This window comes from Misgurnus anguillicaudatus, chromosome 10 (genome assembly GCF_027580225.2).
Source record: "Misgurnus anguillicaudatus chromosome 10, ASM2758022v2, whole genome shotgun sequence".
In the NCBI taxonomy this organism is placed as follows: Eukaryota; Metazoa; Chordata; class Actinopteri; order Cypriniformes; family Cobitidae; genus Misgurnus; species Misgurnus anguillicaudatus.
The window spans coordinates 23,545,414-23,563,477 of record NC_073346.2 but is presented as its reverse complement, the minus strand read 5'-3'; the positions used below and the strand labels follow the sequence as shown (position 1 = coordinate 23,563,477).

Genomic DNA, 18,064 nt, shown 5'->3' with positions numbered 1-18,064 from the left:
ACACAACAAATACAGGATATATTGTTGTGGAAATTGTTATAAGTGAGAATGAAATAAAGATTTGAATATCAAATGTCTTTCCAAGGTTTATTCTTGCAAGAAGGTCATCTAACATTTACAGAGAGAGTTCTGCAATGAGAGGACAAAGCATAAATCAAAGCACACAACATTTATACCAAACTCTCAAATAGTTGTACTCCACATAGCTTACATCCAATAAAACTAGTGATTACAAAAACCTATAGCAGATGTTTGGAAGTACATTAGTTTAACGACAAATTAGCATTCTGTCAGCATATCATCCCGTTTTTCAGTAAATGACAGTTAAAGGGACCTGAGTCTGCCAAATCTCAAAATCAAAAATGAAAACCATATTCCAAGTTCTTATTTAAATGAAACCAGGTGCACCTGCAACAGGTGCAAAAAGGTCCATCACTGTGTGCTTATATAGAAAGAAGGAAGCTCAAAAGATTGCTTTTTTATCCAAATGCATATGATCTTCATTCAAAAGCACCCTTAATAAATTAAGGGGCCAATACATTTTAAAGTGTAGTAAAGCAGTAAAGGAAAAAAATTGAAAAATTAAATGAATAAACAATACGTTATATACAATACAGTGAAAGTCAATACATAAAAGTCAGAATGAATAAAAAAAACAATAAACACAATAACAACATATAATGTCTCTCAATAAAAAGCTTTCCAAAGTGAATGCAAATGTGATTTTCAGTATCTTTACATTTTAATTCAATGTGGTTCAAATAATTGCATCTCTGACACATGTACTATAGTTTTGGGAAATAATCATAAGTACATTATTAATTTTCCCAACTATACATCATACTGTGGTAGGCACATTGTTGTACAGGAAATATACATGCCTAACTAAAATGTGACCAATTCTTCCTCTAATAAATTACTAGTTACAGTTACATAATATAACAAACACAACAAGCTGTAAACCATTTAAGTGATTAACTCATTAATGCTATAAAATATAACTTTTTAACCGTGTAGAACTCACAGGGTCAAATTTGGCCGCTGTTAATTGCTGAAGAAGAAAAGGGTTCTTGGGTTCTCCAGATTTAAATGTGTTAGTATGTAATTGAAGAGCTCAGATGCAAAACCCTCTAAGTGGTCTGCGTATACACGCACCGACAGACGTCCAAGTACACGTACGAGTCAAATAAACTATACTTTGCAAGGCTCTGCGTTCAACCGAGCGATTACGTTTGCGTACATGTAAAAAGGGACTATACTCATGGCTTGACTTGTTTTCTTGTAAATTAGCATTTTTTTTATCAGACTCATTATGGATTCTTCCAACAAACCAGTATTTCGAAATGACCTGAGGGGGCGGATTTGAAGCGAAAGTATTTGATGAATGTATATGTGCGTAGAGCATTTGGTTACTATTATTATCTCATTTTTGACAGAGGTGCCGTTAGGCTTTTGCATCTGAGCTCCTCAATTATTTCTGTTTTGATTATGACAAGTATTTGCACTTGAGCTCACTTCATTAAAATAAGGGGTGTTGTCAATGGTGTAACTAGCACAAGTGACATCAATATTCTTCATTATTTCATGTAACTATAATAGCTCCATCCACATTGGACTGCCTAGTTGAAAGCCCCAGCCATGCCCTTTCTGACTTTGAGATTGTGTAGAATATTCTCAGCCTCATGAAAACTCAGTGGAGTCTCTGGGGGTTTTAGGAGACAGGGCTGAGACACTTCACACACATTAACTTTTTTTAATAGCTCGTTCGGTTTCACATGCAACACCCAATCGGGCTCCATGTGAAAGGCTACACACACGTGATCCCACACATAATATTCTTCTTTATGGGGGTTTACATGAACACTGGAATTCCGCCGGTTTACATTAAGCCTGTGCATGTAGGTTTCTGAGGGGGCCTGACAATGCCACCATATGTTATAATCACGGTACCCACACACACCATCACCAATATCAGGAAGTCGTGGATAACTGTCATAAAGATGTATGTTGCGAGGATGCACAACGATGGTATAGAGAATCTCTCGCCGGTACAACACCGTCTCATAAACACGCAGAACTGGAGTGCCAGTACAGAACTGGGCACCATAGAGATGCAGGAGCTCTCGAAATGAAAATGTGAAGCAGAAGTTTCCATATGGAGATTCTTTCTGGAAAGCCTTGGAGGTGGTGAAGTATTCAAGAAAGGGCTGTGGGTTGTAAATTTGTGTATGAGGAAATAAGGACGCCAGAAAACGTTGCTCGGCAGAGCGTATGTCATCAGGAGACACTGATAATCCCCACCAGAGAAAATTGGATGTGTCTGATGGTCTAAATCCTGAATCGTGAAAAATACCCTCAAGCCCATGTCTCCCGGTGACATGGGACAACTTCTGTACTTGGAATTCTACAGATTCAGGATAAGCAGGAATGTTGTTCTTAAATAGATACCCATTTTTTATATCCTCTTCTTTTAGGTCAGACAAGCTCAAATGCTGTCCTTCAAAGTATGTCTCCACAACATTACGGTCATTTAGGCGTTTCATCTTTCTGAAACAGAAGATGAGAATCAGCTTATTCATTTGTCTTTTTAACAAACATTTACTGAATGTTAATAAAAAAATCTCTTATAATGTTTTATAATGTAGTCATCCGAATTTACTCATCACACTGGATCTTGCGTGTCACATGATGAAAAACACATAAATGACCACTAGCAATGTAAGACATACACAAGAACCAATAAAATTTAAAATTACTGACATGTTGCCATATTTACATTTATTTTGCTGATTTGTTTGTTTACATTAATAAACAACATATCAATTGATAAATAAGCTCAAAATATTAAACATTTTCACTCACAAGTGCATCATTTTACTCCAGAAGACATATAATAATCCACTGGAGACATTTAGATCATTTATGATGGATAGATGTGGAGCTTCAAAACTGTTGAGCTTCAACAGCATTTCCAAGCTACAAAGAGCCAGGATATTATTCAACATTGCTCTATTGTTGATAAATGAATGATTCCACATCCAGACAAAATCATACATTTGAATGTAAAAAAAACCCTCAGATTTGGCACTTTCATTTCAGCAGTTTGTCATTCTGGAGGATTTTAAAAATATGCACATAGAAAAATTAACAACTTTGTATTTAGACACACAAACATCAAGAATTCGAGTATGAATCTCAACAGTGGTGACAATTTAATGAAAAGCTTCATGCTGCAATGCATTCTGGGAATCAACAAAGTACAAATCTTATCCAGGACTCCCAGGCCAGCATGCACTGTGGCATGAATAAATCAATAAATAGTGTTTTTCTTCTTTGTCACCATTGTTGAAATTCATACTCTCATTCTTGATGTTTGTGTGTCTAAATTACACAGTAGTTATTTTTTTATGTGCATTAGCCTTTTTTAAATCCTCCAGAAAGACAAACCGCTATGAAAGTGCTAAATCTCGTACTGGCTTTTTATGCCATAACAAACTGAGATGTTTTAAACACACACAGTTATCTAGAAGTCAGTGACTAGCAAGCTAAAAGTCAAGACTCCAACTATAAAACAAACATGGATCACTTTAAATGAAAAACCAACATCTAAACCTAAAAAGTGCATTTTAAACATTTGAGAGAACATTAAAACATGACATGTCATAATGTTTAAAAAGTATAGAATGTAAATTAGGAATATTCCTCTAACATCCACACAACCAAGAAAGGGGACACGTTTTATGTTGGCTTAACGTTATTGGGAACTTTCTAGGAACGTTATAACGTTGCCAACATAAGACATTAGGAGTCCCTTGCATATCAAATTTGTAATAGCATTTATGTCTTAATAAGGTAACACTTTACAATAAGGTTCATTAGTTAACATTAGTTAGCTACATTAGTTAACATGAACTAATAATGAACTGCACTTATACAGCCTTTATTAATCTTTGTTAATGTTAATTTCAACAATTACTTATACTTTATTAAAATCTTGTTAACATTAGTTAATGCACTCTGAACTAACATGAACAAGCAATTAAAGCTTAAATTTTTATTAACTAACATTAACAAAGATGAATAAATACTGTAACAAATGTATTGCTCGTGGTTTGTTCAAGTTAGTTAATACATTAACTAATGTTAACTAATGAACCTTATTGTAAAGTGTTACCCCTTAATAAAAAAGCTTTGCGACTAAAACAAAAATATGTTGCATATTTTTCAAATATTCTAGTTTTAATAAAAATCAGTGGACCTCCAATTTCCTCCAGAAACAAACCCGCGGGGAATACACACATGAAAGTTACAAACTTTAAGGATAAATTGTGATTGCATTTGTGAGATTCGCTCACATTTTGGTTATTACACGCGGTTATCTCATGCCAACACTCAGGACCTAATGCTACGCACACACCAGTCAAATGTCTTACATTAAAATAAACATCTGAACAATGCTTGTGGTAACCGTGATATAAGCGAATAATTGACTCTGGTCCTTTGAATTATTTGAAAATAATGCAGACCGCTTCGCGTCGTGCCGCCTTGGGTGTGCATTGTTTTCGATAATCCAACAGCCCGTCGTCCATTGTTCCTTACTTATCTCAGGTCACTTAGATCCGTTAACGCTTCAGTGGTTTTAGACAACACCCCAAGACTTTTAAATTTCCGTTTGACTTTATTTCGATTTCCCACAAGATTCAAAATTACCAACACACTGTGCTCCTGCAATATACATGATGTTACACGAACATTATTAAACATACATTAACTTCTACTGAAAATTATAAGACCATTTTACCTGCTTCTTCCAGAGGATTTTGTTGTGACTCTCAACTCTTCTGCTGCTCACAATCGTATGCGCGCTGGGCTGCTTCCTCTGTAGCTTTCAGTCTCCTCCTGTTTCAGATAAAACCCGCCAAAAATTCAAATGATTGCGCAAACCTGTCCAGTTTCATCATCACAAGACAATCAAATCAACAAATATGCCTGAAAAGATAATTAAACTCCTAATATGGCGCAGTATTTACAATTTCTCACAATAGACCTACACATTTTTAAATCTCTGCCTGATATAAAAATATATATGTCTGATAAAACATAGCCGTCACGTCTTTTACTGGATTAAACGTAATTTTATTTGAAACAATTACAGTTCTGTAGAGTCTACATTTATATAATAGCCTAAGTCAACCCAGACATGTTAAAAACATAGAGCAGGGCACAAAGTAAAGCTTTTGGCTTTGGCTCTATCGTTCAAAAAAAAAATTAAAGGGGCCATGTCACAGGAATTTTTTAAGATGTCAAATAAATCTTTGGTCTCCCCAGAGCACATATGTGAAGTTTTAGCTCAAAATACCATATAAATAATTAATTTATTATAGCATGTTAAAATTGCCACTTTGTAGGTGTGTGCAAAAATGTGCCGTTTTGGGTGTGTCCTTTAAAATGCACATGAGCGGATGAAGTGCAAACACTGATCACAATGATGGTGGTTTGTTGAAATTGAAACTCAATTGTTCTGTGAATTATTTTTTCTCTGCACTAAATGGCAGTGCTGTGGTTGGATTAAGGGGTGAAATTATTATAATAAGAGCTCCTTATGACATCATAAGGAGAGCCAAATTTCAACAACCTATATTTTCATGTGCTTGTAGAGAATGGTTTACCAAAACTAAATTACTGGGTTGATCTTTTACAAATTTTCTAGGTTGATAACAGCACTAGGGACCCAATCATAGCACTTATCAGATTTTCATGCCATGGCCCCTTTAAGTTAGATTGCACACACGTCTCTGCTACAAATGAACACTTATAATTTGTTTGTGGGACCTACGGTTATCATACAATTACACAGAAAGTGACAAGAGTGCAAACGTTACAATTTACCCCATATGTTGGATTTATTGTAACAGAGGATTTGTTGTAAAACCTGCTAGAACATTTTTATTTAAACACAAATAATTCCAAAAATTCTGTCTAATAAAGGACATTGTTTATAATAGATAAATATTTACACATTCATCCTTCCATGATCCTTCATAACCATCCCTGTATTATGCATCGATGCATATAAATAGATTTTTTTGAAAGGGCTGCACAATTAAGACAAAAAATCAGATTTGTCAGTTATTACTCCTCATATTGTATTTACAGTTATTATTTTAATGAATGATATTGTTAGAATTTAAATGATGCTCTTTCACACACCCACAGTTAATTGTACTCAATCCTATCATTCCCATGTTATTGCATACTATTCATATACATTGCATATATATGAATTCTTCTTGTTTACGTTGCTCCTACTTCTCAAAACATTACTTGTCTGCTTTTTATGACCTGTTACTAGCTTTTGATTGATGAGCTTGCAATTGCTAAGTTAGGAAAGTGTTGTGAGATTTTCCTTGGTTCCCAGCTATCCGGTACCAGGAGTTGCTGACATATTTTCAAATGATGTTATGTTTTAAGTGAGTAATTGAAATAATATAAGGCTGGATTTGACTTACACACGCAACTCAGAAATACATAAGATGTAAAAATTAATTTTCATGTCTCCAAAACACTCTTTGTTCAATATCTTAACCAAAACACATCACTTTAAATTTACAGGGTATCATCTTTTGACAGTAAGAAAAAAGACCAAAAGCACAGATTGCTCTCTCCATAGCCTACACAAAGACAGCACCATAAATCCTCTCCCCATGAGATAACAAATCTTCAGCAATTTAATCCCACCAAATCGTAAATTTGTAAAACTTAATTGTTTGAGCAATTTGATAAATGTGAGGTCAGGTCATAGTTACAATACATCCATCTACATCAATAATAATGTTAATTCTGTGTTTGATGTTAATGTTTAGATTTTAAATGCTAACAAAGTTCAAATCAAATCCTATAAGATCATGAGATATAAAAATCATAGGATATAAAATAAATTTAACATAAGGTATTATTCAGCATGCAAATCATGATCAAAAGCAAATGCAAGATGATGTTCAAGGTGTTAGATGCAGCTGCTTTTAGAGTTGTGCTGCATGCAAGAAATTTCTACAAATATCTGTGTGTTGAAGCTCACTTCACATACACAAATCTTGCATCGTTGGCCTCTCATGTATACCAATCTTGAATAAATATATGCACAGACCAAAATTATTTTCTTCACCATTATTTATTATGCAGTAATTGCATAGAAAGAATACAACAACACATTCTCATGGTCCAATAGTAAAAAACAGACAGCTAAGCAAGATGTGCCTTTCACATTACATACATACATACATTAACACTTGTGATAACAAAAACCTCTTCTTCAGGACGTTTGTCACTTTTATTATTTTTAGGGTGGCCTGCGGCAGTTCTCTATCTCTGTGAACTTTAGGTGAACTGTCAAAAGCAGACATCCTCAAAAAGGATCAAAAAGGAAGTCTGAGATGAGAATGACAACACTGAACAAGAAAAACTCACACCCAATACCACTCAAATGAAAGAAAGCTTAGAATTTAAAATTTAGATTATGTGTGAAAGAATAGTTCTTTTAACATGTTCGCCCACGTGTTTTTCATAAAGTGAAAGTAAAAGAAATGCTGACAGTAAAATTTTTTAATCATTTTTAGATGAAAATTTTAACTATTTTTAATGATTAATATAGGAACACTTTTACTGTTTTTGGTCCCAAATAAACAGCCAGCTCCAAAGCTGGAATTTTTATTATTCAAGGCCTGATGCGATTAAAATCACATTCCACAAATTTCTCTGTGTTAATTTTTGGCTCTGCTCCCTTACAGAGTACGAGACTTTCACTCAACTTTTCATTGCTGAAGCGAAAAACCTCTCCAGGTGGAACATGGAATGCAACTGCAAGGTGATCCCACACATAGTATTTATGGCGTTTGCTTGGCAATCTATGTGCTATCATGTAACGGGACAGCTTGAAGCGATGCGTTTCACATATTGCTTGTGCACACCAGATGATAGTGTTACCACGCAACTCACACACTGCATCTGGGGTATCCTGAAGTAGAGGATACTCAGAGAACTGATCTCGTGCCTTAGGACCATGAATCACGATAGCATACATCACTTCCTGCTTATAGACCACAGTCTCAAAAACACGAATGTCGGCCTTCTGGCCATTGCAGAATTGACTTTGGTAGATTTGTAGCAGCTCTTCAATAGACATCCTGAATCTGAAGTTTCCCAGACGAGAAGATGACAGAAAGGCTGGGGAGGAGGTGAACTTATGCAGGAAGTCTTTTATTTCGTCGTAAACTCTGTGTTTCTTCAAGTAGTTACCCTCAGCTGCAGCAATATCAGGTTTGGAAATGTCAGGGCTCCACCACACCAGATCAGATTTTTGGGTTATAAACCCACTTTTGTCCATGATGCCACGGAATCCACTGATATTAGTGTCATGCCGAAAGTATTTCACATGAAACCGCACATTCTCGGGGTATGCTGGGATCTCTTCGAATCTCTGCAAGTACGTATTCGAATGATCCCTTTTTCTGAGTTCATGAAGTTTTAGGTGTCGCCCTTTACAGAATTTTTCATTATATCCCCTCTCATTAGACCGACGTTCCATTCTTTTAGTTGGGACAATCTCGGATTTGGAAATGAAACCTGTTCAGGACGATAGCTTGTTTAGAATAAGAATAAATATATTTGATTTTCCTCTAATTTCTGGAAAAATATTCATTGATAAAGCTTTTTATGTATACAAAAAAAAACACACTCTCTTATGGCTTTTAAAACACAGACATGAATGTCCTTTTGTAATATTTCTTGTTTTCTCAATGCACTGGTGACAGTGTTTAAGAAGTTAACCAGAACATAGTTAGTTTTGGTCCTGTAAATGACAAAATTACAGTAATTTCTACATATATGTAACATATATGCTTTTACATATGATAAAATATGTATTATTAATTGATCTAACATTAAATTAATCATATTGCTAACCTGATAGCTATCTGGTTTGGTTTGTGTGGAAATCGAAACTTTGGGCATGTCTAACCGACTAAGTGCCAACATGCCTAGAGCAAGAACAAGGCAACAAATGTTATCCTAAACCAAATTCTGTGCCTAATTTTATAATTATAACAACTGTAATATATTGTAGCGTATTTAAACATTTTCATATATATTTATTTGATTTTTTTTATTTAAGACAGTGTAAAAATATACTCAAATCAAGGAAAGCATTTGATCTAAAAGGTGCAAAAAATTTTAAAATTAAACTCAAGCTGCATAAACTCACATTTAAAGTATATATGATCATTTACTTACCAATTTAATTTTAAAGTTGTTCAATTGCCGAGTCGATGCAACAGATGGGCAAGAACTCCAAAGTGTAGTCTGAAAGATGGGGTGGGTGGGGTAGAACAGTTATGCAGATGTAATTTCAAAATAAAAGTCTGACACATGAACGATAAAATGATACTGCATTTTTTCCATTTCAGTATTCTGCAGGCACATTGTTTATTGTCAACTTAACCATTATCAATCCATAGAGGGATATTTACTGAATGCATGAGAATAACCTAAAGAAATGTTTAATTAGTATAAAAAAAAACTTTACATGAACCTGATAGGATAAAAGAGATTTTCACTATGCTGCTTTTATTTTGTTAACATTTCTGTATGATTTATTTCTGCTTTAAGCTACTTTCCTGAAGTCAGAGAGTGATACATGGAAAATGTTTTTTCCTTCTCTGTCACGTAGGAGATGTTTGTCTTACATCCTGCACCGTGCATAATGTTTCCACGTATTGTTAAACATTTAAATGGACACATAGTTGTCACACGACCTTCATCACATTCCAACATGGGTTTATGTATGGGTGGTGACCTACTTTTCCACAATAAAAGCCATACAGAGAGAGAGAGTCACAGAGAGAGACGGCCTAAGTGTAAGCATGAGTGATAAGGCTCTCTAGCTCTCTCCCTCGTGAGTTTGAAAACTCTGTCCGTGGTCTGACTGTGTCTTTATTACGTAAGGGTTGAGTAAACCCAAAAGAAATAAACATCTTTTAACATATGTGGGTGAACAACAAGCTACACATATATTAGGGTGGTCCTTATTTTGCAACTTTTAAAAGTCCATGCTCTCACCCTACCAATATGTTTGAATAAATAAATTAAAAAAATGAGCAAATTTTGTTCAGTATTAATTAATATTTAGAGGTTGCTCAAACACATTCGTGTGATACTTTGTGCTAGCATGTATTATTGTTTAATAATACACACACACACACACACACACACACACACACACACACACACACACACACACACACACACACACACACACACACACACACACTTACCTAAAGGAGTAGGGGTGTGGTCCTGGTCAAGACAATCTCCTGAACTCCAAACTGAATGTCAGAATGGGAAAGAAAGGTGATTTAAGCGATTTTGAGCGTGGCATGGTTGTTGGTGCCAGACGGACTGGTCTGAGTATTTCACAATCTTCTTAGTTACTGAAATAATAACTTTGATTGAAATAACCACTCGTTACAACCAAGGTATGCAGCAAAGCATTTCTGAGGCCACAACAAGGAAAACCTTGAGGCGGATGGACTACAACAGCAGAAGACCCCACCAGGTACCCCTTATCTCCACTACAAATAGGAAAAAGAGACTAAAATCACAAGCTCACCAAAATTGGACAGTTGAAGACTGGAAAAATGTTGCCTTGTCTAATGAGTCTCGATTTCTGTTGAGACATTCAGATGGTAGAGTCAGAATTTGTTGTAACCAGAATGAGAACATGATCCATCTTGACCTGTTACCACTGTGCTGGCTGGTGGTGGTGGTGGTGTAATGGTGTGGGGGATGTTTTCTTGGCACACTTTAGGCCTCTTAGTGCCAACTGGGCATTGTTTAAATGCCACGGCCTACCTGAGCATTGTTTCCAACCATGTCCAACCCTTTATGACCACCATGTACCCATCCTCTGATGGTTACTTCCAGCAGGATAATGCGTCATGTCACAAAGCTCAAATGATTTCAAATTGGTTTCTTGAACATGACAATGAGTTCACTGTACTAAAATGGCCCCCACAGTCACCGGATCTCAACCCAATAGAGCGTCTTTGGGATGTGGTGGAACGGGAGCTTCCTGGATGTGCATCCCACAAATTTCCCATCAACTGCAAGATGCTATCCTATCAATATGGGCCAACATTTCTAAAGAATGTTTCACCACCTTGTTGAATCAATTCCACATAGAATTAAGGCAGTTCTGAAGGCGAAAGGGGGTCAAACACAATATTAGTATGGTGTTTCTGTAGTGGGAGATATTTTTTTTAATTATAGTTTATAAACTTATAATTGTTACATGCAAAATCCTGTTCTTCTGTTCTTGTGGAAGATGTCTGTTCTTTTTTGTCTTTTCAGCAGTAAAATGTCCAAGGACTAGAACATTATACAAAGTCCAGTCAGATAAGATAAGGGGGGTTTAGTGAATGAGATAAGTAACAAATCATGAACAAGTTAGAAAACCCAGTAAACGGAGTTCACTGAGAACAAAATAATTTCTTCTATTTGACTAGATGTGCTTTAAATGATATGTTTCTTAATCATTGATAAACTGAAGGTTATTTTCTAAGTGATGCTGGAACTAAGATGACAATGTTTGGTTCATGTGCGGAGATGGGATGACTATGTATTTTTCAGTATCTTGCAATAAATATGTGTACAACTTTGTAAACGGGGCTCTCATTTTTACTTCCGAATTGAATGCGACTAAAATTCCATGACATATCTAATAATCCTTTAGGTGAGCGTATATTTTAAGACATTAGCACAAGGTGTTTTTAAATAATGGCAGCTCAAAGATGCATTTTAGTCATATATATATATATAAATATATATATATATATATATATATATATATATATATATATATATATATATATATATATATATATATATATATATAGACAATGGCTGAAGCAACACGAAGCAAGTCCACTATATGGTTACTCGGATCAGAAGAGACAGAAATAACTGGAGCAAAGTTACCCTCCAAGAAGCAAGTTTTATGTGTGATGTGCGTTTTTAAATGGTAGAGTTTTTGCAAAAATATGTGATTTCAGAGGCTTTGAGCAACCTCTAGATATTGTACGAACAATTTTTATTGATATCCTAACACATTTAGGGGGTGAGAGGTGAACATGTAAAAAAAATTGACCCGATTTACAGTCATTGCAGATGAGCAAACAATCTAAATAATACGTCTTGCAGATGTACACGCAAACATCAAATAGACGTCTCTGAGATGTATGTGTGCTATCAGGGTCACGACAACTGATTTACTAATTGTTGTGAATATTTTAGAGGGTATATTATTTTTTTCTTTAGTCTGTGAAGGGACCAAGGATCTTTTTCCTTCCTTCTAAGCTAACATAAACAATGAAACAAACAGAATGGTGCCATTTCGAAAGGTTTTTGCTCCTGGTTCCCTCAGGGCGAGAGTGTTGTGTCTTAACTGCGTCTGTGTTAGGGATCTCTTTGTGGTCCTTTGCTCAATGACAGCCCTTGGCTATAACAACATATGCAACAAGGTTTTGATGCAGCGCTCTTATTAGATGATGGACGATTGAGTCCATGAGGGACGAAAATATGGTAGTTTTTGTTTGGGTTCCATTGGTTTATTATTGATTATACACTTATTGTTTCCACAAATATATTCTGTCTCACAAAGCACTGAGAAGCACTGAAAGTTTCGTTTCTTGGTTAGGTTTCGTTTTTGTAAGAAAGAGTCCAGCTGTGCTTCGCTACAATTATAGTGAAAAACACAGAACAATAAGTTAATTGTGGTAGGCCAAGAGAACCGATAAGCAGAGTGTACATCATCTCAGATAAGAGTACTTGTATAAAGAAAAGAGTCAGATATTGGGAGAGCAGATGATCTTTTTTGTTGTCTCACTTTGTTGGCTTGAGCGAATAAAATAATTTTTGTTTGGCACTTGGAACCTTTGCTTTTAAGTTTTTCTTATGAAGAATTGAGCTAAGACTTTTGGCCACTACACCCCAACAGCACAGTGAGTGCAATAAACACACCTTTTCCAAACATGTAGTGCCTGTTTTCTGGTAATACAGGAAAAAGGTACAATAGGTCAGGCTCCATAGCTCAGTGGTTAGAGCACTGGTCTTGTAAACCAGGGGTCGCGAGTTCGATCCTCGCTGGGGCCTAAACAAGACTTCAGAGTACCTTTTAAACAAGCATTAAAAGAGAGTCATATACAGTATGACTGCAATTGACTAGAAGAGAACCCAACAGATAGGATGTGGTCTATGTAGCGACACAGAAGTAGCAATCATCCAGGTTTACATTGCGGTGTATAATGAGAGCGCTGCTGTATAAGCACAGTCAACAAAACTGTGTATTCATAAGTTTTTCTAATACAAATATAACTGCTAGTATTTTTTGTAAGTTGCTTTGGATAAAACATCTGCTAAATGCCTGAGTGTTGATGTACACACTTCAACAATGAAATACAGGTATAGCGACCAAAAAAATGATTCCTTTTTATTACTTAAAGGGGTCATATTATGAGATTTTTTTAAGATGCAAAAAAATCTTTGGTGTCCAAAGAGTGCGTATGACTGTGAAGTTTTAGCTCAAAATACTCCACAGCTAATTTATTATAGCATGTTAAAATTGCTAATTTGTAGGCCTGAAGAAAAGTGTGCCGTTTTTGGGTGTGTCTTTTAAAATGCAAATGAGCTGATGAAATGCAAACACTGAACACAATGATGGTGGTTTGTTGTAATTGAAACTCAATTGTGCTTTCACATACTTTTTTCTTTCTCTCTCTCTCTCTCTCTCTCTCTCTCTCTCTCTCTCTCTCTCTCTCTCTCTCTCTCTCTCTCTGCACTATGGCAGTGCTGTGTTTGGATATTGCAGATTAAGGGGCGGTATTATTGTAATTCGCCTTGCTACCTACCTCACAAAACAGGCAAAATCTGAACGACCTAATTTTTCACATGCTTGCAGAAAATGGCTTACCAAACTAAGTTACTGGTGTGATCTTTATCACATTTTCTAGGTAGATAGAAGCACTGGGGACCCAATTATAGCACTTAAACATATAAAAAGTCTGATTTTCACGCTATGACCCCTTTAAATATCACCAAAACTGGGCTAAATGTCAAAATTCAATAAAAGTCAATAATTACATTTTTAACAAAGATGGGCAACATTGAGAATAAGAATATACAGTAAAGTTGCACAATATGGTAATAAGTACAACTTGGAAAACAGGTGTGGCTCCATAGCTCAGTGGTAAGAGCACTGGTCTTGTAAACCAGGGGTCGCGAGTTCGATCTTCGCTGGGGCCTAAACAAGACTACAGAGTACATTTTAAACAAGCATTAACATAGAAAACATATACAGTATGACTGCAAAATTGATTAGAAGAGAACCCAACAGATTGGATGTGGTCTTGTATCAACACAGGAGTAGCAATCATTTAGGTTTACATTGCGGTGTATAATGAGAACGCAATTTATCGTTACAGCCCTACCAGTAACTTAGTTTTGGTAAACCATTCTCTGCAAGCATGTGGAAAAAAATAGGTCATTGAAATTTGGCTCCCCTTGTGATGTCAAAAGGGGATAAAACCGCCCCTTAAACTGCACTACCACAGCACTGCCAACCACAGCACTGCCATTTAGTGCAGAGATCAGCTAATTTGCATTTTTAAGGACACCCAAAAACGGCACATTTTTGCCCACACCTGTAATAAATGATCAACTACCTTTCATATGGTAATAGGAACAACACACAACAAACAGGTCTGGCTCCATAGCTCAGTGATTAGAGCACTGGTCATGTAAACCAGGGATCACGAGTTCGAAAATTGCCATTTAATTTGGCAGTAAATTACTACCAGTACAATACAAAAAAAGGGGAACCACACAGAACTTAAATTGTGTGGCACGGCAAAAGCTGAACATGCTGAAGTAACTAAGAAAGACGAAACTTGTGCTCACACCCCAATAAAGATATAATAAAACAGTTTTTACATTTTCACTAAGCTACTATTTTAAATTCGGTTGTGCATAAGGAGAATGCCATCAATGCTAATGATGTAACATCAACCTGCCAGTCATTCCTTCTAAACAAACATCATACGTAGGTGTTTTCTCAAGCAGTAAGACACACCTCTCAAAGTATTTGACAAGGTGTGACTACCTTTTAATTGTTAAAAAGACACAGCCAACAACAGGTCTGGCTCCATAGCTCAGTGGTTAGAGCACTGGTCTTGTAAACCAGGGGTCGCGAGTTCAATTCTCGCTGGGGCCTAAACAAGACTTCACATTCTTTTTTCGAAAGCAAAAATGTTAACATGAAACAAGAAATCCTGACAAATCTAATGCGGATGAACACTGTAGGAAAAACACAAGCCTAAAATATAGCTGCAAGCAGCGATAAATGATGGTGGATTTCTGAAAACAATAGTGGCACTGTGCCTTCATTGTCAGGAAAAATGTCCAAAACGGTATTTTTTTCTGTCAATGGGGCGGTACCCTGAAAGGTTGATTTTTGAAATGTTGTACCATGTGGGGTACAATATTATACCCCAAGAACCTATTACGACCTTTAAGGACCAATATTGTAACAGTCAAATGTAGGGGTACAAAACATTTAACTGCACCTTTAAGGGTACACAATAGGTCCTTAAAGTACAGTAATGTACTCAAAAAGGCACAACATTGTATTATGTTTGTATACCTGTAAAGGTACACCACCCCAAAAGAAAAGGTACAGTTTGTACCTTTTTCTGACAGTGTTTATGTGGGTAAATATCAGGACTATTTAAAAGTGTGTTGTACGTGACACACTTCCTGCTGCCAGTTGGTGGCGCTATGACCGTAAGTCACAAAATTTAGTGCTAGACAAAAACAGAGACTGTCTGTTCTGCAAATGTCTAAAGTGTGATACGTGCAAGAAAGGTGTGATTTGTGCAAGCATAGGTGCATGAAAAAACCTATATAAATGAGCAGCTGGGGAGAGAAGGGTCAGAGAGAGTTGAGAGTTGTTTTGATACAGCCTTCGCTCTGCAGCTGCCAGTTTTGCTTCTGCAGATTGAACTGCTCAATAAACATTATTTTGTTATATCTTTTGACTGGCTTCTGTGCAATCATTAAGACTCGCCAGAGGTATTAGTAGTTGTATGGAGAATTCCATGACAGTGATTAGCCTGTATGACCAAACACTCTTAGTTTAATCTAAATCAATTGATGCATGCAGAAGATATGAGACACTTCTGTTTCCATTTTATTCTATAAATTTATTGCCGTGCCAACGAAGTCCGAGATATCAAATACCTGCAACTTGGCATGATGTTGACAGATTTTGGTAAAAATCACATAAATAAATAGTTTTTGAAAGTTCAACACAAGCACTTTTCACAAAATCCAGTCCTTCCAGAAAAATACAGTTTTTTTGTAATTGTTGCGGGCAAAAATCATTGATCTTGCGGCACGTTTTCTTAATAAATGCAATGGAATATGCAGCATATTTATGCAATTTTATGCGTTGAAATTTCGTGAACTTGCAAAAAACGGCGGGAACTTGCAAAAACGGCGGGAACTTGCAAAAACGGCGGGATCCTGCAAAAACGGCGGGAACCTGCAAAAACGGTGGGAACCTGCAAAAACTGCGTGAACCTGCAAAAACTGCGGGAACCTGCAAAAACTGCGGGAACCTGCAAAAACTGCGGGAACATGAAAAAACTGCGGGAACCTGCAAAAACTGCGGGAACCTGCAAAAACTGCGGGCACCTGCAAAAACTGCGGGAACTAGCAAAAACTGCGGGAACCTGCAAAAACTGCATGAACCTGCAAAAACTGCGGGAACCTGCAAAAACTGCGGGAACCTGCAAAAACTGCGGGAACATGCAAAAACTGCGGGAACTTGAAAAAACTGCGGGAACCTGAAAAAACTGCGGGAACCTGCAAAAATGCGGGAACCTGTAAAAACTGCGGGAACTTGCAAAAACTGCGGGAACTTGAAAAAACTGCGGGAACCTGCAAAAACTGCGGTAACCTGCAAAAACTGCGGTAACCTGCAAAAACTGCGGGAACTTGAAAAAACTGCGGGAACTTGAAAAAACTGCGGTAACCTGCAAAAACTGCGGGAACTTGAAAAAACTGCGGGAACTTGCAAAAACTACGGGAACTTGCAAAAATTGCGGGAACTTGAAAAAACTGCGGGAACTTGAAAAAACTGCGGGAACTTTAAAAAACTGCGGGAACTTGAAAAAACTGCGGGAACCTGCAAAAACTGCGGTAACCTGCAAAAACTGCGGGAACTTGAAAAAACTGCGGGAACTTGAAAAAACTGCGGGAACTTGAAAAAACTGCGGGAACTTGAAAAAACTGCGGTAACCTGCAAAAACTGCGGTAACCTGCAAAAACTGCGGGAACTTGAAAAAACTGCGGGAACTTGAAAAAACTGCGGGAACTTGAAAAAACTGCGGGAACCTGCAAAAACTGCGGTAACCTGCAAAAACTGCGGTAACCTGCAAAAACTGCGGGAACTTGAAAAAACTGCGGGAACTTGAAAAAACTGCGGGAACTTGAAAAAACTGCGGGAACCTGAAAAAACTGCGGGAACCTGCAAAAACTGCGGGAACCTGCAAAAACTGCATGAACCTGCAAAAACTGCGGGAACCTGCAAAAACTGCGGGAACCTGCAAAAACTGTGGGAACTTGAAAAAACGGTGGGAACTTGAAAAAACGGTGGGAACTTGAAAAAACTGCGGGAACCTGCAAAAACGGCGGGAACTTGCAAAAACGGCGGTAACTTGAAAAAACGGCGGGAACTTGAAAAAACTGCGGGAACTTGCAAAAACGGCGGGATCCTGCAAAAACTGCGGTAACCTGCCAAAAATTGCGGGAACCTGCAAAAACTGCGGGAACTTGCAAAAACTACTGGAACTTGCAAAAACTGCGGTTGGGGTTTGCAGCTTTTCAATGATGTTCACGTAGCGTAATTACGTCACTTCATTACGTTCGCATAGCAACAGGGGACATGGCTGCGCTT

At 36.9% G+C, this 18,064-nt stretch overlaps 2 protein-coding genes and 3 non-coding genes across 6 annotated transcripts in view; 3 read left to right on the top strand and 2 right to left on the bottom strand.

Moving 5' to 3' along the window:
* LOC129448078 (uncharacterized) overlaps window positions 1-4,837 on the bottom strand; it is a 45,193-nt gene extending 40,356 nt beyond the window's left edge. Inside the window, exon 1 of one of the 2 annotated variants that reach the window (XM_073872155.1) lies at window positions 4,803-4,837. The gene's annotated coding sequence lies outside the window, so the exon portion shown is untranslated. The remainder of the gene's footprint in view (window positions 1-4,802) is intronic. The other variant, XM_073872154.1, reaches the window with a different exon arrangement.
* Window positions 427-9,332, bottom strand: LOC129448077 (uncharacterized). Its single transcript, XM_055210142.2, has 3 exons — window positions 9,289-9,332; window positions 4,802-4,899; window positions 427-2,547 (listed from the first exon to the last, which is right to left on the bottom strand). Exon 3 carries the CDS (start codon window positions 2,541-2,543, stop codon window positions 1,620-1,622), a length of 924 nt encoding a protein of 307 aa, XP_055066117.2. The 5' UTR covers window positions 2,544-2,547; window positions 4,802-4,899; window positions 9,289-9,332; the 3' UTR covers window positions 427-1,619.
* Window positions 9,333-13,130: 3,798 nt separating this feature from the next.
* trnat-ugu (transfer RNA threonine (anticodon UGU)) lies at window positions 13,131-13,203 on the top strand. Its single transcript has one exon. It is a non-coding gene; the product is annotated as a tRNA-Thr (tRNA).
* Window positions 13,204-14,279: 1,076 nt separating this feature from the next.
* Window positions 14,280-14,352, top strand: trnat-ugu (transfer RNA threonine (anticodon UGU)). The gene has a single exon. It is a non-coding gene; the product is annotated as a tRNA-Thr (tRNA).
* Window positions 14,353-15,246: 894 nt separating this feature from the next.
* trnat-ugu (transfer RNA threonine (anticodon UGU)) lies at window positions 15,247-15,319 on the top strand. Its single transcript has one exon. It is a non-coding gene; the product is annotated as a tRNA-Thr (tRNA).
* Window positions 15,320-18,064: the final 2,745 nt, after the last annotated feature.